The sequence below is a fragment of the Botryllus schlosseri genome, chromosome 9 (genome assembly GCF_051294905.1).
Source record: "Botryllus schlosseri isolate E-star chromosome 9, Bs_hap1, whole genome shotgun sequence".
NCBI lineage: Eukaryota > Metazoa > Chordata > Ascidiacea > Stolidobranchia > Styelidae > Botryllus > Botryllus schlosseri.
Genome location: NC_137244.1, coordinates 23,137,030 through 23,164,593, shown reverse-complemented (window position 1 = coordinate 23,164,593; position 27,564 = coordinate 23,137,030). Strand labels below are relative to the sequence as shown.

Sequence of the window (27,564 nt, the reverse complement as noted above, 5' to 3'; positions counted from 1 at the left end):
GATCATATTGACCGAGCTAATCATGATTTACAGAAAATTTTCGCGCTTAACGCGTCTAGGCGACAAAACCAGACTCACTAAATCGCCCCGAAAGCAGCATAATTGGTAGTCCTATAGCTCACGACCGAAGCGTCCGCATAATTTGATAGGTCCGGTCTTTATCGAAAGCTAGTGTCGCACCGATTCCAAAAATACAAATTGAAATCTCGCCAGGGCAATAAAACTACTCCGAAATAGCAACCAAAGGTCGATTCTTCTGAACAATGGGAGCGCAGCAACACAATGACCATAACAATGGCCAGCGATTGATCGGAACAATACCTATTTTCATATTTTGATGACTATTTTGGGTCCGTTTCATTGCGTTGGTATTCGTGCGGCCCCGACCGTACTCTGATATTCTAAATTTGGCCCTGACACCGAAAAAGGTTAGGAACCACTGGTGTAATCGGTCAGGCTCTTCTCAATATAGTCAATGGTCAATATAGTCCGCTACAAGCAATGAAAAAACGATAACAACAAATGGTATTTCCAAATGTATATTTTACCATTTCTATCGCAAATAATAAAAATTGCTGATAATAACGATTTTATATTTTGGCGATCAAGAATTGAGTAGTGTGACACCCGTTAACAGCCCCGAGTCTCTTTTGTGATCCCCGTAGTCGTATAAATCCAATCTTCGTAACCTACGACGTCCGTATAAACTCCCGGGACTCCCTTCATGGCGCAGGGCGTCGGACCGAAAGAAACCACGCCTGCAACAAACCACCCGCAAGAGTCGCATCTTTGACAGACAAGCGGCGAGCCACTGTCACCCTGTTGATGGAAAGAAATTGAGGTAAAATCCTCCCTCTCATTTCCAGATGGCTTTTCCTTGAATATGAATAGTTGTGCATACGAGCCATTCGATACCAGTTCAAAAGGGCTATCATCATTTTATTCAATAACTTATATGCTCCTTGCCACTAAGAGTTGATTTATCAACAATTATTATGGTTTCAATACTATTTTCCATGGTGGAAACCTGTATTGTTCAAATCAGACCATCCAAAATGGGTAGTATGAACCTATATATAGTGGACATGGATAGTGGAAATTACATATCTGTTGCATATGTAATATATTATATTCGTAGTACTTTCATACAAGGCATATATAGGAATTTCCACATCTTTCATACTGTTATGGCATCATAATGAGTCATACTCGAATACTTTATTCAGTATCGAATCACCCCGGTACTCGATTTTGCCCAGATGTAGCGAGAGAGAAAGTCTTTATTTTCATCCGACCAATATACATAAAAAACAGACGGCAATGATGGTGGTGCAGAAAATATGCATGCACAGTATTCGGTATCAGATAGGAACGATCGATACGACCGTGAAGGACAACTAGTCTGATCACACCCGTGTCGGTAGAGAATTGAAAACACTACTGAAAAGTGTCGGCTGAAAATATTCGGGTTTATTTCAATATGAATGTATGATTCAAGAGTGTGTTGTAGTTCTGTACCTCCATGCGTCTCTTCGAAATAGCAAGTGTCAAAAAACGCGATTGAAATATTAGTGAGGCACTCAAAACAGCGAGACGTGAAAACTAACCAAAACTAACCAAACCTAACCTGGCTACTAAGCTCAACCGGGTATAACCTGGCTTTATCCCTCACCCTCACACTAGCTAAGCTTACATCTCACCCCTAAAGGAACCATCATACAAGCTAACCTGAGTCCTCGTCTATAACCACAGCCCAATATATCCTTACCTTATCCCGGGCCAGCCACTAAAGCAGGGGTGGGCAAACTTTTGAGCTCGCGGGCCGCATTCAACATCAGAATCCATTCGCGGGCCGCACTATATAAAATTGGGATTATAAACCAAAACGCAACATTGGTATTTGATTATATAGTGAGGACATGGAGATAATATATATGCTTATTAAAAACAATCCAAACACTGCTTTGATGATATCGTACACGCGTCTTAAACAGTGGCGAGATTTCATCGGCTGGTCGACCTCAAAAACCAAGTTGACAAAACTATAGTGATGAAAGTCGGTTGTCCCGATTTTTAGAACAAGATCGAAATTTAAATATGTGAGCAGCGATCTGCTCATAGATTTACTAATTCCACTTTTGGTTCAGTTCCAGGACACACAATACTGACAATATCATAACCATGTTAGCTTCAAACACGCTTCTACTATGTGTAGAAAAAATATATATACCCTAATTCTACTCATTCAGAGAATGAATCTACCTAAGACACGCACTGAAATAATTAAAACTGGAGTGGCCAATCAGAAATCACACTCGCTATCCGAATTACGACAATCTCGTTTAGGATTTCTGTGATGTTCAGTTGAAACCTTTCAATCTGCGTGGGCCTTGAGATCGGGCTGTCGGGCCAGAAATCAAGCATAAAAATAATCTAGGAAGTATTTACCTTAAAACAGCGGTTCTCAAACTTTTCAAGACACGCCCCCCTCCCCCTTATGATGGTAAAAGATTTCGCGCCCGCCTTATCGTCATATCAAAAAACGTAACCAGGATGCTAGCACACCTAACGGATAGTTTTATGGCATGGAAGGTTACGACTGCGGATGAGAGCTTTTTAAATATGAAATTCAGACTAAATACAGAGCAATAATTATGAACGGGATGTAAATCGCGCAAAGCGCGAAAAAATTTTTCAGTTGAGCTCAGCTTCGCGCCCCCTTCAAATGCGTTCACGCCCCCATACGGGGGTGTGCCCCCCCAGTTTGAGAACCACTGCTTTTGAATTATCATGGTGAAATATAATGAGAAAAAGTTTATTCAAGTCCCTGCATTAATTCGATTTTTAGTACGCATTTTATCAATATTTCTAATAATTTTATTTGGACTCTCGCGGGCCGCACAGAACCGCGTGGAGGGCCGCATGCGGCCCGCGGGTCGTAGTTTGCCCACCCCTGCACTAAAGCTAACGCTAACGCGCTAATTAAATCACTGATACAAAACCTGACCTAATCTCTTACACCAACTCGCTCTTTCGAATTATCTGCTATTACGACATTTGCAATCTCCGATGCCTCACTATTACAAGGTTGTAATGACTCGATTCAAATCTGACTCGTGTCAAAATGTTTCGGTGACTAGACTTGAATTGTAAAAAATGAGTTGTACCGAACTCAAATTGAAAATGAACAGTACTCAAGTTCTTGGATTTAGACTCGAGTCTCAACACTATGACTTGGACTTGACCGTTTGCACTCGGACTTCAACTCGGACTGAATCAGTGGTGAACTGAAAATGACTCGACTCGAGTCAAAACTACAAAAGTAAGATTGACTTGTGACTCGAAACCATGGAACTTACAACCCTGCGCTATTATGACACTCACTGTTTCGGCACTTGCAATGGCACATGCATGCCGAACGACGCATGTGTCGCATCGTTCTTAGACTTTTAACGGCACGACCTGAATTCGAGGTTCGTGAAGAACCCGCAACCCAACCACCCACAGCGAATGAAATGTATTTCTAATGTTAGTATGTTGCGTTTTTACGGGAACGTATGAGACATATAAGGTGGACAGACAGACAGACAGATAAGATAGATGGATAGATTCATATAATGCGACACCAGTGAAAACCTAGTAATGACCAAGATGACGACGAGGTGCTGCGAGGCCTTAATAAACAGTTGACACCTGTATGAGTATACACATCACAATGAAAATAAATATATAAACTACAAGTGAGAACAAGATACATGTAACTGATACACATATGTGGATCAAAGATACTAAGACAGTAGAAGAACTAAGGCAATAGAATTCCTTACATACCTATTGGTGCTTCACAACACGAGACAGTAACTGCAATATCTAATCAATACTTATCAAAGATATATTTCCGATATTGTTTTGAAGAAATGAGTTTGGGGATGGGTTTCCCGAGCGTTTACGAGTGAAATTGTCATGTTATTACAAAATCTAACATTTTTAAATTGAACCAATTTGTAGTGCTATAAGTTGTGTTGTATTCATCGTGAATCCATTCTGCAATCTTGAAAGCTTCAGCTGACCAGCTTCACTCGACTAGATCTACTTTTTCAAACTACTTACTTGAGTCAGGTCGCAGCCCAAATTTTAACCCGACGCGATCCATATACCCAAAAAACCCTGTGCTATGAAGTGCCTCACGGTTGAATTCCAACTTGCATACAACTCACCGAACAGCTGTCTTTTTCATTCTGCAAATCCCCCGCACACAACACTGCCGGTCTCGTTTGCAAAGTCGCACCCAAATCTTTAAGACTTTGCGATTGGGAGTTGAGATATCCGTGTATGCATACGTCGGGGTCCAATACCTTGATGTCGACATTTTGCAGAACGTTAGTGACCGTTCTAACGCCGTTGACACCTACGCAAAGAGATAACGAAATTGAGTTAGACACAACTGGATCGAGCTTCGAACACCAAACTGCATGCAGAGCATAGATAAGAATTTCCAGGAAAATTCGAAGCCTAGTTGCCAAATCGCTTGCTTAAGATACGGTTATAGCTGGAAATCCGTTCTAAACCTCATTAGCAAATTCACGAGGTGCACGAGCTCCTAACTGAGAATGTAGAAAATCGAGTATCTGTGTAATTTGATCCCAAATTGGGTAGTAGCCTTATAGCAAAGTAGGACATCACTCATTATGACGTTGCCGTATGAATGGAAAGACCGACAATGTACCTTTTATGCGACCACAAAGAAAATATTGCCCGTTCTACATGAACTTGAAAATGGTTTGTTATTTTTTTCTGCCACACCTCTTTCATGACACTTTGCAACAATGCTGTGGCTTTCCAGATATGTCATTTCCACTAACGTAAGTAACTTTATGCTGCGATACGGCCGATCGTGGTTTACAGCCTTCGACAGTGGAAAATAGTATCAACATCAGAGTTGTAACCAAGCCACAAGGTTCCGAGTCACAAGTCAATCTCACTTTATTAGATTCAAGACGAGACGAGTCATTTTCAATTCACCATCGAGTCAAATCCGAGTCCTAGCCAGCTAATAGAGGGCCGAGTCTGAGTCCAAGTCATTACGTTCACTGTTCAGTTTCCAGTTCAATCCACTTTTTTCAACTCTGCTCGAGTGATATAAAATGACCCACATTCATAATATAATCATTTTCCGCAGTCTTAACAGTTTGGGCCCTACTTACCAAGTATCAGGACTGAGAGACGAAATAGCAATAATGTGGCAACTTTACTATTCTTAAAAGTTACCATGAAATGTCTGTCTTGGCGGTACTAGTCTCGAGTCATGCACAATGACTCGGGTACAAGTCGAGTCAATACAAAAATTGGCTCGAGTCAAGTTGAGTCATTTTACGCATTTGAAAAAATGACTCGAGTCAAGTCGAGTCATGAAAAAATCGTGATTTGAGTCAGATTTAAGTCGAGTCATTACTCGAGTCATTACAACCCTGGGCAATATCGCATATACACACTTTCACTTATGAAAGTGGCACCAGCATATCACATAACTTTACAAAATACTAAGTGTACAAATCGAGAACTGCTGCCTAAAAGACGGCAGAGTAGAAGTTGTGGTAGTCTAAATACCGTGCATAACTACTCTAGAGCTCTTCAGGAAATCCACCCGATTTCAGCACTAGCCAGTTTATCTTATTCAACACGTTATCCCGGACACTTACTGATTCCCCAGCCCATCGCAATGCATGTTGTATCGTAAGACGGTTTTTCACCATGCGGCAAACAAATTGGACGCATATACAAGTTGTATTGAATCTCTTCTTCAAGCTGGATGGCAAAAAGAGAGAGTCGTTTACATATAACGGATTTGTTACAAAATAAACCGTGTACATTTCAAGTAAACTTTACCGTATTATAGTGTGTGTTTGTCAACGCCAAGCACTTTATAGTCACTACAAATATTGCAATACAAAGTATGTGTTAGGCACACTGTCCAGAATTTGTCCTGAAAACAGCGCCAAAATCAAGGTCTTCTAAACAAGATAATTATCGATAAAATACCAGTGCTGCTGAAAATTAGTAATTTCACTACGAACTTCGAGAAAGGTTTATGTATGAAATGGTAAATCTGCACTTAAGATCTGGATTCACCGGTGTAAACGTCCTAGAAGTTAGTAGTTAAAAACAACTTTTTGATGGGTGTCTATTAGGGCTGTTCAAAAATAACCTTTTTTCCTGAATCTTGCGGGTTACTTGATAAAATCGTTAGGTTGCCTTAAAAAACGACGCACACCAAATTTGAATTCATTCCAACCAATATTCGCCGATTTCGTAGAGTTTGAAAATTTTGAATTTGCCTAAAAATGCAAAAAAAAAATTTTTTTCAAATTTTCCTTCCAACCTTATGAAATTGTTGCGCTGTCTTCAAAAACGATGGAAAACAAATTTGACTCAATTCCAAGCTGTAGAAGCTGAGTTATTCAAGTTTTTTGATGATAATTCTGGGATGATCCACCAATCAAGGATAATCCCAGAATTATCAAAGAAAAACTGAAATAAATCCACTTCTACGGCTTCGAATTGAGTCAAATTTGTTCTGCATCGTTTTGAAGACAGCGCAACAATTTCATGGGGTTGGAAGGAAAATTTGAAAAATTTTTTTTTTTGCATTTTTAGGCAAATTCTAAATTTTCAAACTCTACGAAATCGGTGAATATTGGTTGGAATGAATTCAAATTTTGTGTGCGTCGTTTTTTAAGGCAACCTAACGATTTAATCAAGTAACCTGCAAGATTCAGGAAAAAAGGTTATTTTTGAACAGCCCTAGTGTCTATACTATAAAGTGGAAAAATGAATTTTGGAATAAACGATGCTGACAAATCATAACTAATTTTTTCTTTTCGTGTGTGGACCTATGTATCAGTTCGATAGCAAATTTGTTGGAAGCAGTACCTCTAATATCGCTATATCATTTTCCGGAAACTTATAATCTGGATGGGCAAATGTTCTCGCCACTTTAAGCTCTTTTCGATTTCCCGCATCGTTCAGTTCAGCCATTCCCGCATAAACTACAAGCGGATCATTCTTCTGACCGCTGTCTGTTCTGCAAAACAATGTCTCACTTTACTACAAAGCAGCCTGGTGAATGCAGACCAGCAGTAGACTAAGATCGAAAATCGTTACGAATACATTGCTTCCCAAACTTTTTTAAAAATCATGCCACGGTCTGCTAGCAATTTTTCAAATGGGTTAACACAAACTAACACAAAACAACATGGATTTCCCTTATATCAATGTGGCAAGTGCCATACATACAAACACATTTGGAATGCAAATTAAGTATGGTAATATGAATTCATGAACAAGTCGGAATTGTTAACAGCTTACTATACACAGCGAAATCGCAAGTATTGGTGTTACAAAAATATTAGTGTGCATCCGTCTTGTCGGGCGAAGTTGAAATTTTTTAAATTTGAATAATAAATTTTGGCTATCATTTTGGTACTTTCAGATATGACCATGAATTTTTGATACTCTCTCAAGTCTGAGTTCAAGTAGGTGTGTGTAGTGTGTTCACTGTTAAGTTTTGAAGTCAAGTCATGTTCAACACACTTCACACAACTGTGGTTGGGTGATATCGAATGCCTCGCATTTATAATACACTAATTTTCCTCACTCTCAATAGTTTCCCGCCGAATTTTTCATATACCAGTACCGATCGGTTGAAATATCTCCAATGTGTTATCTTGAATATTATTCCGCGCCTAGTCACTAAATATCCATGACCCGAGTCATTGCCAACCTTGCTCAGAACCATATAAGTGTGGCCCGTGAGCCATAACTTGTCTACCCCATTCTGTAGACAAAATCTTACCTAATACAATGCGCAGCAGTCAGGATATGTTTCTTTGATATTATTGCTCCGCCACAGGCACCCGTTCCTGAGAAGAACACCTGCCGGAAGAAATCGAATCAACCCTCTCGCGCCAATAGAACAAAGCACAGCAACACACCATCCATGGGAAATCGCCCCGTACGGAATTGTCACCGCCAATGATTCGACGGACGAATTTGTAGCTCGTCGCCGCGGGCCGGTCGCACCACTTGCCGGTCGTGGACGTCTTTTTGCAGCATTCGTGCGGGACTTTGAATCGGCGTTCTTCGCCAGACGGGCACGAATCCGCTGTTTATGTTATGCAGCACTTTAGCAAAGACACAATGTCGGAATTTATTCTCATAAACTCCAGCCGCTGTGCTTCACGACTAAAGCCTAACTGTTAAAACCGATTAGTAGCATGAGCATCATCAACAACAACCCTCACATATTCAGTCGATATTCAAAAGATATGATACCTAGGTTGAGGCGCATTTCCAAAACTTGAGAGCATCTATTAGGATAGACTTAAAGCAATCATTATGCTTGGACATCGACATGAATAAACTAGAAAGACAGCGCTTGTAATATCACAGATGGACAGCTAGTAACAGGATTATTTCAATTAATTTAATGTCATCAAATCACTTGCATTACTTCATATTGTTTATTTAGTAAATGCTTTTCGACCAACTCTCATTTGAAGCCAAATCAAATTACAAATGTAGGAAATAATTTGACTGTACATTAAACATTGTACCACAGTAGTAGCAGTACGCAACAAACGTTAACGATGACATATTCGGTGTTGAATAACCAAAAACAACATGAGTTTAGAGGCGCGTTGGGCGATTATCTTTTTGGTCCAAAATTCAAAAAAATTTATACAATGATATAGAATATTGACACTTTTTGACATTAGAAAACTTCCATTTTGATAGTATTTTAACCGATAATGTAAAAGTAGCAAAATTAGGCATTAATTGCACCAAGATGAATTTGTAGTAAGGTCTACATTTCCTGGTTGAAACTGCCTGTAGCTTGGCAAGAATGGAGAAAACAGATTTATGTTCATTGCACCACATTGTAAAGATATTGTACAAATTCTAGTCTCCCTGGACTGTAGCCGGAAGAAACTGCAACGGAGTACCTTTTACTCCTAATTAAAAATATATACTGAATTATCGTACGGATAACACAATCGGGTCCACTGCAATGTACGGTAGCATATAGCCCGGTCGCAGGATCCAACTTCTTTGAAATTCCATCGCCGCAAGTCACAGAGCACGCCGACCAGCCTATTGAATACGAATATGACGTTATATATTTTTTTCCACTATATTTTTCCGACCCATGATATACATACATCCATGCACAATTGCACATGCATACCACGAGTGCATGATTCTGCTGGACAAGGAGAGAACAGATATAGTCTTGTAAGACTTTTTAAGCAACCCTCCATGCTATCCTGGAAATCCTGAGCGCCAAGCGGGGAAGTCACAGATAGTTTAACTGACCCGGCCAGAGGCGGAACCGACGACGCTTGGTTCAAGAAGCCCTACGCTCCACCATCAAGCTATTTTGTCGGTGAAGATAAGACATTACACCTATTGGACACGTCCTGTCTGCCTATTCATGGTATTGAGTTGAGATGTCAGGTGACTGCCCTACATTTAAGCATGGGGCACAATGAATAACGACAGTTGAATATGACACACTTATGCGTGCATCTATATAAAACCCCAACTGCAATACTAGCCCAACTCGCACGCTAAAAATGTTGCATACTTTCGGGTCACATAACCACAGACCATGCCATACATTAACATCCGATATTCCGACAAGACATGCACTTTGGAAAAATGTGCAGAACATCAGTTTACAAATTCCTATAGTGATGCATAGAACAGGCAGTGTCTTGCGGTACTGTCTCTATATCTGGAAAATCCCGAGGAAACCATAGCACCTAGTACAGAGTTGACATTTCAATGAGCCAGTTGCGTGTCAAGTGATATTCATTTGAGCTTCCTGGATTTGTGGTGTTAAAACTGCAGATGTCTAAAACTAGAATGAACCTTATATTGCCGTAATTCGCATACATAAAGCAGCTTCGATTCGGCAATCAAATTATGGCAGAGACTTCGTGGTTGCGTGCGCTCAAAAGTTTAGAATTGCTGCAGGAACATTAAGATACATTTGTATAATAGTATACAAATCAATAGTAATTGAAATAAACCATAAAAGTTTGAGCTGGCACAATGACACGTCACAAGAAACACTTACCGGTGTTGCAAGCTTGCGCGTTACATTGACGTATTTGCTGCGAGTCCCCAGCACATTGCCCAGGTCCCGGACAAGTTCTCGTTCTACTTTGCTGCCCGCTACCGCAAGGTTTGTCGCAGTCGCTCCACGTCGTCCAATCAGACCAGGATCCTTGGAAGAAAATTACTTTGCTATAAATTCCAGTCATGAAAGGGATTTGAATTGGTTATCAAGCGACCAACTGGTGAGTACCAATCGGTAGGGCTGGGTATGATGATACGAGCAGGCTACTTGAATCTGAAGCGAGTATTGGTTGTGATGATTGGAGTTGAGTAACGAGAGAGCATTTTTTAAGTACTGGAATTACAAAGAGTTTTATTATCCACCGCGGAAGCCTTGAAACATCGATTGGTCAATTGTACAAAGCTACTGGCACATTAGTAAAAATACATTTATGTGAAGGCGCGATCAAGCCATTGAATTATAATTAATGTGGTATAAAACTGGCAATATTGTCTCAGCGGTCGCATAACGGGTATACATGAGGGATATCGAACATACGGCCCACAAAGCAATTCTGAGTAGATTGAAAAATCTTTCCATTATCCAGCACGTTTTTAACAAATGTTGAGACATTATAGTAAGTAATACTTCCCACAAGGCAGCAAGTACAGATCATAAGCCACATTATAATCATCCAACAGTGCTGTTATGGTTTCACTACAGTCACCATCACGAACAAGTTGGTGACACTGACATCCAATCCCAAAACTCAAAAAAGCGCACGCTGAGTTCAGATTCTTATAAAAAAAGAGCCAAAAAGCAGCTATTCCAGAGCGAAAAATTCAAAGGAAAATTGTTATATGCAGGTCGTATGAAGAATATATTAGTTACAAAAAAGTATAATACAAATATATTTGGTCGCACTGCTGTATCACATCTGACGCAAAAGGTCCCAGACCAGAGAGAACCCCCGAATCACGATTAATGATTATGAGCCAAAATCTAACGTCCGCGTTTATAGTGAAATCTCTTGTATTCCTCACAACACATACGCAGAGATAATACCAGATTACGACTAAAACAAAAGGAGTGCAGACATTTGCCAACTTATTGCGTCGTTAAGAGTCAGTGTTTTAGCGGGTGAATTCAAACGACCAATCTTATAATTTTTGCCTAAATTCCATTGTTTGTGAATAATGGTGTTGCTAGAAAATGAAGCTATAATCCGCAATGTAATATGACTGATAATAGATAATAGAGAAAAGCAAGCAAAACCGTGAGCAGTCATCACTACAGAGCGATTTGAACGATATGTCTAAAACAACTCGGTACAGCGCGCGATTGAGGCATGGGCATTGCCATGGGCAGTCTGAAATTGAATTTTCTTCCACTTCCAAGGCTCAAACCGCAACCATTGAACAACGCCGCTGCGGCCTTATCTGATCGAAAATTGGCCGAGAATAAATCACAGAAAAAAGGCACTTTGACCATATTTGAACAAAAAGTTAATGGCATTCCTTGACTTTTATAGGGCTGCCAAATATCAACATAATCGCAAAAGGAGGTGAAGGCCGGTTTTTTTGAAAAGCTTGCCAAGGTAATATAAAATGCCAACCTGGACACGGGTCTGTGGCACATGCACGGGTTTCTTCTGCCGGCCCAGCACACAATCCGGCCTGACTACAGTCCCTTCTTCTTTTCTCTTCTCCAGTGCCACACGACTTGGTACATGAATCCCAGGGCGTCCAGTCGGTCCAGACTAAATTCACCAAATCCACGTTAAAAAAGATTGCAGATACAAGAGAATCGAATAGGAAAATACGCCTTCATACCAGTATACAGAGTGCGATAAATTATCTGACTATAGCAGGACAGTTTCGAAGTAGCAGAGCAGATTGAACATCCATAGTTTGCTGCATTTACCCTCCTAGCTTAGTCAAATTTGTTTTGAAAAAATGTTTTAGCGACCCCCCGAAAACCAAGGCAAGCTAGATTTCTCAATTCAGAAAATTGCCACAATTTTGTGAGACAGTTTGAAAGACAGGGAATGATCCTTTGTCTCATCAGGCAGGCGCTGTGTACCTAGAAGGTAACTCCGATCATTTGTGTAACAGTGATCCCAGATTTTACGATTATTTTGAGCTACATGAAAATTATTTGCAAGACAAAAAAACACCGATTCCTTACCGCATGCATGTCATTTATGATGTCAGCATGCCTTCTTTATTTCAATCACTGCCACAACAGAGATCTTACCGTTAACATTTTCATTTCACGAAATACCACCAAGACAAACCTGTGCAAATCGTATTTGAAACAGCATAAACAATCAGCGTTGCATTTAATATTTTACACTTTCCGAAAAAGAATCTTTGAATTCCAACAACAGGAATTGCATGCAACTGAAAATATTGAGGCATAATCAGAATCAGTAGAAAAAAACGTGAATAATACACTATAAATGGGTGAATAGTAATTAATAATATGGTTCATAGCATTTAACAAGATTTGACTGCGAGTCGCTTTTGAAATGAATCAAGTAACACGGCCGACATTAGACAAAATTTGCGATACCCTGATTCAGAATGGGCAGACCAATCAGGATAGTGTGAACGCGAGGTTCACATTCGCGTTCCAAGCAAGAAACTCAGAAATTTGGAAGTTGGTGTTCGCAAACGAACCTTGGTAGGTTCTGCACTGTGAACCTTCTTCATATATTACAATATTTTACGTCATTATAAGATCTTGGTTTGAAATTATTTGCGTTTCAACTTTGGACCACTCTCTGCATGGCGCTGGAAGCAAAATGAAGAGAAATTCAGCACCAAACGAGCATGCACCTTATTTGCTTTCTGAGAAAAGTTTGCTCAAAATGTAGGGTTAGAGTTAGCAATATGCCGTCACAGAACCTTTCAAGGGTTCGTACCATGCCTACAGTTTCATATTTCTGCTAATAGAACAGTGAGGCAGCAACAACGCGTTGAGCACGTAGATTGGTTCATGTCGAGCATTCAGATTAATATAAATAACAGTTACTTGCTAACCTGGACAATCCTGCGTGTTACATGGACGAACTTCTTCTGAATCCCCGTCACATGTTCCTGTCCCAATACACACTCTAGTTCTTTTCTCCTCTCCAGTGTCGCACGACTTAGTGCACGTGCCCCAGTCCGTCCAGTCACCCCATACTGTAATTGGAATCACCCAATTCAAATTAGAAACGATTGGAGGAGCAAATAGATGTACCCTCAAAACCGCAGAGTTCAAACGTGTGTTATGGGGAATATTTTCATGATATTTTAGTTGCAGTTTGAATATGCTGGGTTTCTGCAGAAAATGGCTGCTGCCAATTTTTTTTTTCAATACAGTGAAGTAATACAGTGTATTATTTATAATAATTTAACTGTATCAATCTGGAACCATAGGATAACAGAATAAGAAACACAGAAACAAAAATAAATAACAAAACAGCAGTCGTGGCAAAATGCTAGTCCTAATAATATAGCGCAGTGGTGAGCGTCGCCGCCACCGAATGACATCGAAGAAGACTGTGACATCGGGCACCAGGTTGAGGTGGATGCCAGTTCCAGAGACCCGTCGTTCGGCCTCCCCCTATCTGTTCATTACATCGCATTGTGTGTACATTGTACATTATGTGTGCATCTTGGGCAGATGAAAATATAATCTGACGATTGATTGACTGATAACAGTGGAATCAGTAACCGCACAAGAATATTCTTCCCCCGTTATTTACCTGGACAGTTTTGAGTTCCGCAAGCCTTTGTCTCCATGTCGTTTCCAGGGCAGGTGCCCGGTTTGGAGCACGTTCGTGCGCGCGAATGGCTCCCCCCGTCGCAAGTCTTATCGCACGGGCCGTACGGTCCCCAATCGCTCCAGTAGCCGGCGTTCGGGTCTGTAATGCAAACGGCCGTTCGTGAAACAGGGTGGTCGCCTTGTCGGGCACGTCGCGACGGACCACAGCCTGTAATGATGCAAGTTATGCTTTGCTGGATGGCGCCCTTGCTTCTGGTCTTCAGACCGACGCCGCACCGAACGCTGCACGGCCCAAACGCGCTCCAAGACGGTCCAGCCTCTGTAATGAGGATAAAGATCTGTGTTCCGTGCCCTCCAGACCATTGGTTCTTAACCTTTAACAAACTGATGAACCCATATGCTAACCTGCTAATCTTAATGGGAACGATACATTGTATCTAGTCACAAAAATAAAAATCTTACAACATCGCAAATCTACACATCTAATGCATTACTTTGGACTATGGGTGCACAAAATAAAGTTTGCATCAATAGAGTGTTAAAAGAACAGTACCAATGAAGCATGAATTTTACACAAAACAAACTACATTGCCGTGAAAATTTACTGCAAATTAGAGTGACTTCCGCCGTATACACACGGTTTGCGTGTCTTGTCCTTCAGGGAACCGCTGAGACTGTCTTGACTCAGGGTAAGAACCACTGATATAGGTGTATAGTCTCGCATGAACCTTCCTGGTCTTACGACTGAGTTTAGTTTCCACTCACCCACACAATTATCCCCACAGGTCGTGGCACAATCCTGCCTAACCCAGTCACACTGACCCCATGTATCCCGAAGAACGCAGTCAGTTCGCACATCCGGAGCACAACCTAAAGAACAAATCAAGTGAATTTACACTATTGCGATATTGCAGTAGAACACCGATCGATGCTTCCTCACTGCGGCTCTCACTGACCCCTGAAAATCCCACAAAAATAGATAGTTGGTGTCATAGGCGCCGATTTTATTTTTCTACGAGGTGGCGAAGTGTTGTCACGTCATAATTATTCCATATCGATAACGCCATCGTCGCACTAAAACGCACTCTACTACATGCCACTGGTGTACGTACGTGCAGCGTTAAACCATTCGCGTGAAGTTTTAATATAGACCCTGCAGCCTGCACTCCAAACCATGCAGTCGAGGTATTAAATGGAATCTTAAAACGGTATGATCATTCGAAAATGTAACTAGAACTACGGCCAGCGCTACCAGTCCGTCTGATGGAATGCATCGAACAAAAATCAGAATTTACGTCACTGAGAATGTGGAATTGCATCAATGTTATCACGCGCAAAGCGCCGTGTGAGTAACGAAATACACTACGCACTGGGCTGCCAAGTAACATAACACAACTCTCGAATATTTCAAGCAGATAATAATGATGATTACAAACGCGAAATCGCGCAGCCAATCAGCAATTGTCTCTTGCGGTTTCTTGCTTCGCGTAGACCAACTCTCATTGAGGCAATTATTTGCAGATTAAAAGAGCGATTTGGGCGGCATTGGTGCATTTACCGATTTGCGTTCGCGAAGCATTTCGGAAGTACATTGGTCAATTCGTAAATTCACTTTGCATGCCAACGGCCGCCAACATATACAAATTGAATTACATGTTGACGGCCGCAAAAATTTCCCGCTGCGGCCGCAGGTTGGCCACCCCTGGGTTAGAATTAATTCCACTTCCGGGCGCATGCCGCGATCTTATCAATAGAAATTCACTGTCTACCTAATGCCTAATAGTTTATTATTGGATATTGTTGTTCTCGATATGAGTACATCCAGCAATCAAGTTTACCGGAATGTAGAAGGTTCCCTGTTCAAACGACTCGAAGAAAATCAGAATTTGTGTCGCCCAGAATCTTGTGATGCATCAATATTTGACAATGGCATGGCATGGCCTACTGCAACGTGAAAGGAACACTGAAAAATGACTTTGTGCGACAATTTCACAGTACGAATGTATCAAGTAGATAACAAGAAATATGGATGATGGCAAATGAGAAAGCGTCTATTCTAATCAGTATCACCACGAATGGGTTATGAGTCTGACACCGTATTGAGTAGCTTTCATAGCGACAATTGTTCTCTCATTATATTGGTATTTAAGCTGTATTGCTGCATTTTCCGAATAATGTCACTGGCAAAGCCTTGTTAGAGAAACGAATCTGCGCAGAAATGAATTCCAATTTGCAGGCACACACCAACACGCCCTCCAATTTCGCGCTCTGATTACTAAGGCTATCACGAACATAGCTAACCCACGAATAGTTTTGTAAACGAATATGGACGCACATAATTTAGATTTGAGAAAAGCAGAACGTATATTTGGGCGCCTGATCAGGAGAGGAGATCTAGGATGGTTCTTCTCCGCACACGCTAGGTGAATAGCCAGTCGAAAAATTAAGGGGATTTGGATTCTTTTTCAAATTTACCAATATAGCATCAATTCAATTCGGGTCATGTACATGTGTAAATGGCGATCATATAATCTCTTCATATTGAAGATTTTAGGCGTGTGATGAGCTTGCCAAAGAGTGTGGGAGTGCTGTCAATTAGTGAGTCCCTGATCTCTGGTGAACAATTAAATACGCGCGCGTATTACGCAGTCTCGGCGACAGTTTCCGCAAAATGTCCGAATTTGATGGCACCGATTTCAAACCTTTGTCGTCTTTCAGAACTCCAGCCATGATAGCGGGAATCAATTACGCACTTTAAAGTCTGTTTGCAGCGATTCGATGTTATTCAGTTTCACATAAAACAATCAGTAATTAGCGTAAACTCGACCGCATTGTCTCCAAACCAGCGAGAGATAGTAGCCAAAGCATGCTATGCCCGAGACGCGATAGTTAGGCCAGCAATGATATCTTTCACACCAGGCCTATTGCAGTGCGGATGCTAACGTGTAGGCCAGCGATGATATCGTGCACACCATGCCGAAGCCGCCAATGCAGATGTGATAGTTGAAGCCCGCGGAACCAGGCGGGATAAACCACACGCAACCACGCACGGTCGCACGCACCACGCACGGGAATGAATGACATAATTTCGCGACCATCTCCACGGAGATCATTACAGACTCTTCTCGCGAATTGGCAATACGCTTCTCGCAAATCAGCCGCGCGAACACTGATAACACAATTATTGAATTGCATTTGCAACTGAATATTTAGAATGATCATTCCAAAATGACGGGGTTTCGCGTTTCAAATAGGGAAGTTCGACCCCCGAAACCACCGTTGCTACGCGCCTGGCACACACTCGTATCGGAATCTAAGACGTCTTTAAGGAGGTCGTATTGATTCGCCTGATTACTAATTATTAGTCACATATCAATTGGGCGATTGAGCATTTTGTCCGAGGTGGCCGCCACCTCGTACGTCGGCGCCTATGGTTAGTGTTGTTGTTGTTGTTGTTTGTCTCTATGGAAAGTCCTCGTCAATTTCAGTACAGCAATGTTTTTCATGGCCGCCACAACAAGGCTAAGCATCATTTCAGAAATACCGGAGCATTTATTTCTACAGTTTTACATCCATTTCTAGGCTTAGAGTTGAAATATACTAGAAAGGGTGCATCTGAACACTTCTAAATTGTAAGAAATATATCAATATTCCCAGTCTATCACTCCCAGAGTATAGCTCTCTGATTCCGTACTAACGTGTAGAGAGGTCACAAACATTGCCAGTAATTTTTACGTCAAATGGCCGACAGTGATATTTAGTGAAAATGTGATGCCGACTCGATATTACCGGCAAACCGATAAATAATAAAATGGATCAGGTCCTACATTTGATGCAACGGAATGTAAACGCATAAATAAAAATGTTGCAAGAAAAATGATAGAATGGAAGTTTGTTTTACTTGAGCCGCACGACTGTTCGTTGCAATTTTTGATCTCTTCCAGGTGCTGATCGCAAGATCCAAAATTACAAATTCTTGTTCTCGAATGCACGCCACCGCCGCAGGTGTCGGAACATGCGCCATAACGCGTCCAAATCGTGTATTCTGAGGTGGACAACATCAGTTCGTAAAATTTTCTTGCTAAACGGGACACAACATACATCAAAATAAATCTCGCTAGAAAATTACGCATCGACACAATATACAGTACAATGTGTAAGCTGTTGTTGTACATGCATCTTATTTACATGTTCCAAGGTGTGCGTTTGATTGCAAGTATACTCCAAGTCCTTTCGCCTCCTAACTAATTATTTTATAGCAATGCTGTGATGCTCGTAGTCGATGAAAGTATTATTAACCTGTACAGATGCCATCCCACAAATGGTACAAGGATACACATTCTACAAATTGATCATGCTCACCGGGGCAAGCTTGTCCGTTGCACGACTGCAGTTCTGTCGCAACTCCGACACATTGCCCTGGTCCTTCACAAATCCGTGTTCTTTCTTGATCTCCGCCACCACACGTGACACTGCACCCATCCCACACGGTCCACATTGTCCAAACTCCTGGAAGATGGAAGTATTTTTATAGCACGGTACCATAGAAAATGAATGTCAACCTCAGTCGGTAAAATTTGAAACGTGGAATCATTATCGACCTTCAAACATAAACATTATAATTTTGACTGTATTACCATAATATATTATAGATTTTTCATGTGTCCCGACATCTCACCGACGTTTTCAATCACAAAAACTGATTTCGTATGCAATATTGTATTACGTGTTTCGCTTGTTGATGTTGCAGTTGGTCCCATATTTAATTTCTAGTAAGCTCTGGATTGAATATGTAGTAGGCAGGTGAGATGTCCATTCAAATTTGGAAAGCCAATTTAAAAATTACATTGCTCATTTGACTGAATTCGTTTGCTGTTCACAAATAGGAAATTGATGTTTGCATCCAGACATTCATTTTAAACTCTACAGAATCCATATAGGAATAGGACGTTGTATATTTCTGTCCTTGATGTTTTTGCCGAATATACACCGCCTCATGATATAAATACACACGATCTGTGCATATGCATACCATGAGTGCATGATGTGCATATGCCGCTGGACAAGGAAGGTACTCGTACAGAAATAGCCTTGCAAGGCTTTCCAAGTCTTGCACAACCCCTCCATGCTATCCCGGCATTGCTGAACGCCAAGCAGGGGAAGCCATGGATACCAGTGTTACTAATCAGGTCTGTGGTCTGACCAGGCCGGGGCTCGAACCCACGACCTACCGATCAAGAAGTCGTGCGCTCCACCAATACGCTATCTTGTTGGCGATCTCAATATTATATATAGGCAACCGCTGAAAAAAAGATCACCACAGTATGTAAGATTATCCTCCATGACATTTACGGCCGATCACAGTCTGAGAGAACTCCTAGCTACAGGACTCAACATATAAGGGTTGCAGATGAAATTTATCATGCATTCTCACCAGGGCAAGGTTGATTGGTACACGATCGAGTTTGTCTCGCATCACCAACGCACTGTCCCGGGCCCAAACAGGTCCTGGTTCTCTCTTCTTCTCCAGTGCCGCATGTAACATCGCAGTCCGTCCACAACGACCAGGTGTCCCAGGTACCTAGGTCAAATATTTGATATCCAACTAATATCTGATATCCAACAAGGTACCTTTGACGGCAGACTCAGAACTTTGGAAACTTTATGTTCTTAAAGTGGGGTCTGCAGGCTAGTTTTATGAGGTACGTGACAGGTACATCATCAAGAAATTACACAAGCTCGATTGTCCTTTGGCAATGGGAATAGCTGTGATGACCTTTTTTTAGTATTTTTTGGTATGGAATCAACTAAACACAGATTTGGCTAAAGCGATGATGGCTTTTTTATCATTAGGCAGCTCTTCAGTAGGGTTGCTAAAAAATGACCTCATAAAACACAATTGATGTCAAATTCATATCAAATATATAGCAATACTTCTTGATTCAAGGTAATTATACAGATTAAGAAAATGTAAACAAGCGTCATTTCATGTTCATGTTCATACATACTGAACAACAATTCAACAGCATAGGTTAATGCTAGAATCTCCCACCGTGTATTTCATAATGATCTAGTCCAGTGTCCCCAAAACTTTTTTGAGCTACCGCCCCCCTGGACAACGAATAAAGTGCCAGCGCCCCCCGATATCGTTTCTCGCAACCGGAAAAGCTGTGTTGAAGGCCACGGTCGCGGCACTGTGGTAAATCCACGATCGTTTGAAACAAAGTAAAATCACACAAGGCAGTTTCTGTTAAAATGCCATCACACCTTGCAGTGAGCAATACCTGCTCAAATAGGCGACTTCATAGTTCTCACAACACACAGTGAACCACGCTTTTCAGGGATACTGCCGTCTGCTAAATTAGTCCATTGATGGGCAGGTTCAACATTGTCAAGTAACAATGGACTTTTCCGGTACAGATGAATAGATAGACGAACGACCCTAAATTGCCCTGGCTGAATCGATTCCGCATTTTTACTGCGAATTTAGCTGCTCTAGTTATCAATAGTTTCAACACTACGCAGCAGTTGTCTTCTAAACCTACACCACCCCATTTTCTCTCGGTGCCCCCTACCGCCCCCCTTTTATAGCCAGCGTCCCCCAATCGCCCATTTCGTAGCCAGTGCCCCCTTCACGCTCGCGAACGTCCCCAGGGGGGCGGGGCTGGCGCCCACTTTGGGAACCACTGATCTAGTCCAATAACTTTGTTTCTACGGGTCGGAATTGAGCTAAATTTGTTATGGGGTAGCAAGTGAAATTTGAAAAAACGATTTTTTTATTTTTTTCAATAAACCCAAAATTTACTATATAACTTCACATTTTAAAAATCCAGTACATTGTACAAGTCTGCGAACAATCATGCGGAGAAACTAACCAGGACAAGGATTAGTATTGCATGGACGCGTTTCTCTTGAGTTTCCCGTGCATGTCCCAGGTCCCTGACAGATTCTCGTTCTTTCGGATAAGGCATCTTCGTCGCAAGTGTCTGTGCATGGAGTCCATACGGACCAGTCGGTCCAGGTACCTGCAGATATCGTAAATCGGTAATATCAACTGTCTCGTAGGCGTTCAGTGTGACATTCTTGCAAACAGACGGCAGATTCGGAACTTTTGTAACTTTCTGTTCTTACACCTAGGAATTTTTTTGGTATGCGGCGTACCCAGAATTCCGTTAGACATGTAATTGCCTGACTAGCTGGTGAATTGAGAGATTTAGAATTAGGCAATGTGTTTTGTAATGCTGCTGCTCACGCGAGCGAAGCAGCAGCAATACATTGAACGAACTCGAGTAATTGGAACACGCGACACAAGGCAACAAGACCGACACCTTGATATGAAAGACGTCAATTTTTATTGGCGCGAAATGTAACGGTTGTAATCTGGCGCGCCGGCCAGAAGTTCGCGTCTGCTGTGATTGTGATGTCATACTGGTTCAAGACATTGAACATGGACGAAATTGATAAAATGCATACTGGCTGTGAGCAGACTCAGCGGCGTGATTGAGTTTGATTTGCGCCAATACTAAAACACAACGATCAGAAGATGTGTTGCAGGCTCTTGATATCCAAAGTTCTGACTCATCTAAAATCAGTGACACTACTGAACAGAGTCGAGAACATGATTGGAATCTCCCGATTATCATCACAAGCAATTTCTTCTAAATGAATACTAGCCAGCCTTCCGGATTATCTGACCACGACCTAACATCGATCTCGCCCTCCGCCACATGGCACCTCATTTGGTCGCTTACGTCTTATCTTCTCTGCATTACTTTTCATTCAGTGTGCATGCCTCTTCTTTACTTCGCTTGCCAGTCGGGTTATTTGTCAATTATGACGCCACTCCTTTGTGACGTCATCGAGTTCAGCGCCTATGGCCGCATGTGTCCATGCATTGGGACCATACAGTCGGTCCAGGAACAGTCGGAACAGTCGGTCCAGGCACCTACAGATGCCATAAATCGGTAATATCAACTGTCACAAAGGGTTTGTATGTGACACTCTCGCAAAGTATATCGATGCCCTATATCTGTTTTGAATTTCAACTTAATTACAAGCAGGAGCAGCTATTTCCAAGACAATACAAAACTACTTTGAGTGGAAGTCGAAAATTAAGATCTGAAAAGTACTCAAAATTACAGATTTGACCGCACGGTCGCGTGCTTTTAGCATTAAATCGGAGGCGCATCTTTACAACTAGAGCAATGTGACTAATGAATGACACTTCAAATCGGTGAAATTCTCAAAAATACAGTCATTTACTGTGATACAGGGTCTATTTTGCCTGAAGATATTCTGTGTGCCGTCAGGAAAGTTTCCACTGACCGGCGGTTGAGGACCAATGTTTTAAACCAGTGTTTCCGTATTATTTTTACACAATGCCCGCTTGGCCAATAATGCAGGTACAAAACGCCGACCTACCACCTCACATCGACAAAACATTGTTTTGTTTATTACTCACACAAAGGGCGTTGCCGCTAATGGCCTTTTTAGGTTGATAAAATTCATAGGCAGCACGCTTCACGTTCAAAGTCACAGCTCTGTAGAAATCTCAGAACTGACATTATCATGGAATTAAATTGTGCGAGCCAATTTCCCTTCAAATGTCATTGCACTTCATTGTGGTGCATCAAGTTCTGATAATTCATGGATTTCCAGCACTAATTTCTATAGTGCATAGTGCCCCGTTTTGCTCTTGTCGCCCCCAACGCCCAGTTTGTAGCTAGACCCCCTTCAGGGTCACTAATAGGGTGGAGTGAAAAATAGAAAAATTTGAATTTCAAAAAGTGCCTTTGATATTTGGTCCCAAATCTCAAATGAATTACTTCTATCATGATTTCAGGTTCTTGCACCCTCTAGTGGCCATGCAATTTTACCGAACGAGCCGAAAATTGCTAATTTTGCCATATCTGGATAACCGCTTATGCTAGAAGGCTAGTTTTGGGCTTAAAAGCTGCGGAAGCAACATGTTTCTATCTCACTTCCATGGAACTTTGTCTTGAAAATGTACAGAAAAAAAGTTACAAGCAAATTACCGATTTTTAGACCGCCATTAAAATGTTGGTGGGTTTTACCTAGTCTGCAATGCCAATTTGCATGTTACAATTTGTTACATTGCTGCATTAACAACAAAATCTTGTTTGGTGGACCAATGAGTTTATTTTTATATCTACCTAGTATGATTTTGATCAGTAGAGAGAATGATTGAACTTTCATCATACTACATCATCACAAACCTTTATGATATGAAGTTGGTGAAAAGGGTATCTTCCTGTTCAATTCTACATTAAGCGATAGGCCAAGATTGTTCAAAAAGTGAATCAGTTGCAGTAGATCAGCTATATAATTGGTATATTGATGTATGTTTAGTTGAAAATGATGATATTCATATCACTTGAGACATTGTTAAACTGTTTTATATATTGTACATATTGTTCAAGCTGCTGTACTAATCTTTGGAATATTCTGGAACTTTCATAGTCAACCTCAAGTCTCAGTAGAAGTGATGATAACTCATTTTGAAAGTGTTCTGGTTTCTGGTGTATCTTGGAGTAGATCATATAATACTCTGGTATATTGGTGTTAAAACTGACTCCTTCATGTGTAGTATCATAGGCCGCTGCCTGTAAGAAAAGGTCTCTGGGATATGCTTTGCTATGAATGTGAATTGAACTGACATTGTCTAGTGTTAGTACAGATTCAGAATTTCATCATGTTCTACTTATAGCAGATTGTGGTTTATCATATGTACAAGTACTACAAGTAATTGACATATTGTTATCAGGAAATAGATCCAAGTCTGTTGTTGCTTGCAAGAAGTTGCATTGTGGAGAAACTTTTCAAAGTGTTGATGGTTTTCCTTCTGGAATACTCCCAACTAAAGACAGTTAAAGATAGTTGTTTGATCACAACTGAAGTGATCAAAGTTGAGCATACCCTCATTCACTTGTCCTTTAGTTGGGAGTATTCCAGAAGGAAAACCATCAAAACTTTGAAAAGTTTCTCCACAGTGCAACTTCTCGCAAGCAACAGCAGATTTGGATGTTTTTCTTGTTAACATGTCAATTCCTTGTAGTACTTTTACATATGATAAACCACAATCTGCTTTAAGTCGAACATGATGAAATTCTGAATCTGTACTAATACTAGACAATGTCAGTTCAATTCACACACTTAGCAACGTATATTACAGCAACCTGTTCTGTTCATTCAGCCAGCGGGCTATGACACTGCACACTGTGCACAGTGCTCAAGGAGGAGTCAGTTTTAACGCAGATATACCAGATAATTATATGATCAACTCCAAGATACACCAGAACACTTTTAAAATGAGTTATCATCACTCCTACTGTCAGACTTGAGGTTGACTATAAAAGTTCCACAATATTCCGAAGAAGAGTACAGAAGCTTGCACAATATGTATAATATATAAAAAAGCTTATAATGTCTCAAGTGTTATGGAAAATTATCATTTTCAACAAAACATACAGGTATGAGGTATATATAAATATAAACTGATTCACAGTTTGAACAATCTAGGCCTATCGATTGTTGTAGAGTTGATCGGAAGATACCCGTTCCACCAAGTTCATGAGATAAAGGTTTGTGATGATGTAATATGATAAAAGTTCAATCATTCTCTCTTCTTCATCCAAATTATGCTAGGCTGATATAAAAATAAATTGATAGGTCCTGCCAAACAAGATTTTGTTATTAAAGCTCTAATGTAACAAATTGCAACATGCAAATTATCATTGCAAACTTGGTAAAACCGACCGACATTTTGAATGGCGGTCTAAAAATCAATAATTTGCTTGTAATTTTTTTTCTGTACATTTTCAAGACAAAGTTCTATGGAAATGAGATAGAAACATGCTGCTTCCGCAGATTTTAAGCCAAAAACTAGCCTTCTAGCATAAGCGGTTATCCAGATATGGCAAAATTAGCTATTTTCGGCTCGTTCGGTGAAATTGCACGGCCACTAGAGGGTGCAGATACCTGAAATCATGATAGAAGTAATTCATTTGAGATTTGGGACCAAATATCAAAGGCACTTTTTGAAATTCAAATTTTTCTTTTTTTCACTCCACCCTAGTCACTAACGCCCCCAAGGGGCACTGGTGTCCACTTTTAAAGGCATTCAAAATGCCACATCGCCATCCTAAAATCCCCCTAACGACCGCACCAACCTTGACAGGGCTGCGTTTGGCAGTCTCTTGTTTCTGACGCAGAACCGGCGCAAGTCCCGGGCTTTGAGCAGGTCCTCGTCCTCGTCTGCGACCCTGTCCCGCACGCCTTGGTACAGGTATCAAACACTCCCCATTGATCCCAAGTGCCGGCGTTCGGGTCTGATCAAACCGAAGCTATATTCGCAAAGCGGGTCGACACAGTGGCATCTTCAATATTCAAATTCTCACCGCAATCAGGAAGTATGCAGGTGATGCTTTGACTGACCGAGCCTTTTGTCCTGGTTTTCAGGCCAACGCCGCAGTTCACGCTGCACGGCCCAAAAGCACTCCACTGAGGACCCGAGGCTGCATTAGAAAAGCGATACAATGAATCACGTTGCGAGAGTAATTTGAGGAAAAAATTCAAAGCAGGGCAGTGGTCGATGATTCCTACCAGACGTGGTAAACTAGATAATTCTGGTTGTTAGTGATTAGATTCATTAGAGCGAAATGTCGGTAATCTAATTCTTATCTAATGTGAAAAATTTCCAATTTTCCAATTTTTATTGTATTTCCTGATTTTCCTGAAATGCTACAGAACTGTATAGAACTGCAGTGGTTCCCAACCGATGGGGAATTCAATAGTTACAGGATCGTCCACTTATTTATTATTGAAAATCCAGTAGTTCTAATCTAACTTGGAAAAATATGTGTAGCTATAATTCTACTTCTACTTGTGTACCAGGGTTGCAATGACTCAAGTCCGACTCGAGTCGTGATTTTTTGGTGACTCGACTTGCCTAGATTCATTTTCTACAATACGAAAAAGACTCAACTCGAGTCAATTTATGTACTGACTCAACTTGTGCTAGAGCCATTACTCGTGACTCGACCAACTTATTTGACTAGACTCTCAGACGGCCAAGAAAGGCATTTCGTTGTAACTTCAAAGAATAGTAAGCTACCACAATATCGGTATTTCGTCTATCAGCACTGGTGTTTGTAAAATAGGGCCCAGAGACCTTGTAAATTGAGCAAGTTAGTATATTATGAATATGCGGCATTCAATATCACCCAAACAGAGTTGTAAAAAGTAACTTGAACCGAATTAAACTAGAAAATGAACAGTGAACAAAATGACTTGGACTTGAACCTTTCAACCCGGACTTGGACTAGGAATTGACTCGGTGGTGAAGTGAAAATGACTCGACTTATCTCGAGTTGAAACTATAACAGTAGAAAAGGACGTAGCTTATTTTTGTGCTTGATGTTTTGTGGCATATACACCGACTTATCTGTGCATATGCATACCATGAGTGCATGCTGTGCATATGTCGCTGGACAAGGAAGGTGCTGATATTGCCTTTTACGGCTTTTTAAGTCTTGCACCACCCCTCCAAGCTATCACAGTAATGCTAGAGCGCCAAGCAGGGAAATCATGGATACCAGTGTTACTAATCACGTCTTTGGTCTGACCCGGCCAGGGATCGAACCCACGACCTACAAATCAAGAAGCCGGACGCTCCACCATTACGCTATAAAAGTAGAATTGACTTGTGACTTGGTTACAACCCTGTTCTGTACACACAGTGACCTCTCTGACCATCTGTGGCTGTACTGCTATTTGCGAAACGATAGTACAGGTCAGAAAACAACTCAAAGGGTAGCGAAAACCTACATTTATACAATACTAATGAGTCAGGCATATTGTCGATGTTGGATGTCGCATAGCACATAAAGTAATGAACACATAGATCAGTGATTTGTAACCTTTACTAACCCGGCGAACCCTTACCCTGAATCTGCTAGTTATCAGTGAATCACGAATTTTATCTTACACATCCATTACAATACTATAGATAACATACTGGTGCAGGCAATGAACTGGGCGTCAACAGAATGTTATGAGAACAAAACCATGATTTTCACACAATACAGAAAGATTACAGTGGTCAACAAAATAAGAAAAAAATCAGGCAGAACATGTAGGAGTTGTTTTCGGGTTTTCCAAGGTTGCTGGTTACGAATATCACATTAGTTTTGGCAGATTGACTCAATTTTAGAAGATACGTTTACCAATAAAAATGACTAAATTACTGTATTTACCCACTAAATATTTTACTTGATAGGAAGTAAATCGTAGATTTTTTACTTTTATACTTCACATAAATAGATAATTGACTATGAAGAGCATAACTTGATACTAGATCTTTGTTTATGAGAAAAGCAGTCTGTGAAACCTAAAAATTGTACTTTTGCACAACTGAAATATATTTTCTCCTGTACCAAATGTCATTCTACCAAGATGAAATAGGAGCATAAAGCTATCAAATATGTCCTTGTTAAGTTAAACTACAATAGTCATAAGCGTTTCATCTCTTTTCACTCGTAAATGGAAAATTTTCTACTGAGCCAACGAAGTGGGTATACCTAATATCCCTATCAAACGAGAAGCTGGTATCTTTGATGGACCTCAGATTCGAATACGGATGAAAGATCCCA

General features: G+C 40.9%; 1 protein-coding gene across 1 annotated transcript in view; it reads right to left on the bottom strand.

The window, feature by feature from the left end:
• Positions 1 to 523: 523 nt before the first annotated feature.
• The window catches only part of LOC145445970 (uncharacterized), a 48,384-nt gene continuing 21,343 nt past the window's right edge, over positions 524 to 27,564 (bottom strand). The window contains exons 8-26 of the mRNA XM_080324136.1: positions 25,312 to 25,428; positions 25,084 to 25,242; positions 20,770 to 20,919; positions 19,329 to 19,475; positions 18,257 to 18,403; positions 17,796 to 17,939; positions 14,660 to 14,764; positions 14,097 to 14,213; positions 13,875 to 14,033; positions 13,165 to 13,308; positions 11,736 to 11,879; positions 10,139 to 10,288; positions 9,043 to 9,150; positions 7,992 to 8,161; positions 7,853 to 7,932; positions 6,931 to 7,081; positions 5,700 to 5,805; positions 4,218 to 4,408; positions 524 to 819 (exon numbers count right to left, since the gene is read on the bottom strand). Coding sequence (XP_080180262.1) covers positions 631 to 819; positions 4,218 to 4,408; positions 5,700 to 5,805; positions 6,931 to 7,081; positions 7,853 to 7,932; positions 7,992 to 8,161; positions 9,043 to 9,150; positions 10,139 to 10,288; positions 11,736 to 11,879; positions 13,165 to 13,308; positions 13,875 to 14,033; positions 14,097 to 14,213; positions 14,660 to 14,764; positions 17,796 to 17,939; positions 18,257 to 18,403; positions 19,329 to 19,475; positions 20,770 to 20,919; positions 25,084 to 25,242; positions 25,312 to 25,428 — 2,678 coding nt within the window. The 3' untranslated portion in view covers positions 524 to 630. The remainder of the gene's footprint in view (positions 820 to 4,217; positions 4,409 to 5,699; positions 5,806 to 6,930; positions 7,082 to 7,852; positions 7,933 to 7,991; positions 8,162 to 9,042; positions 9,151 to 10,138; positions 10,289 to 11,735; positions 11,880 to 13,164; positions 13,309 to 13,874; positions 14,034 to 14,096; positions 14,214 to 14,659; positions 14,765 to 17,795; positions 17,940 to 18,256; positions 18,404 to 19,328; positions 19,476 to 20,769; positions 20,920 to 25,083; positions 25,243 to 25,311; positions 25,429 to 27,564) is intronic.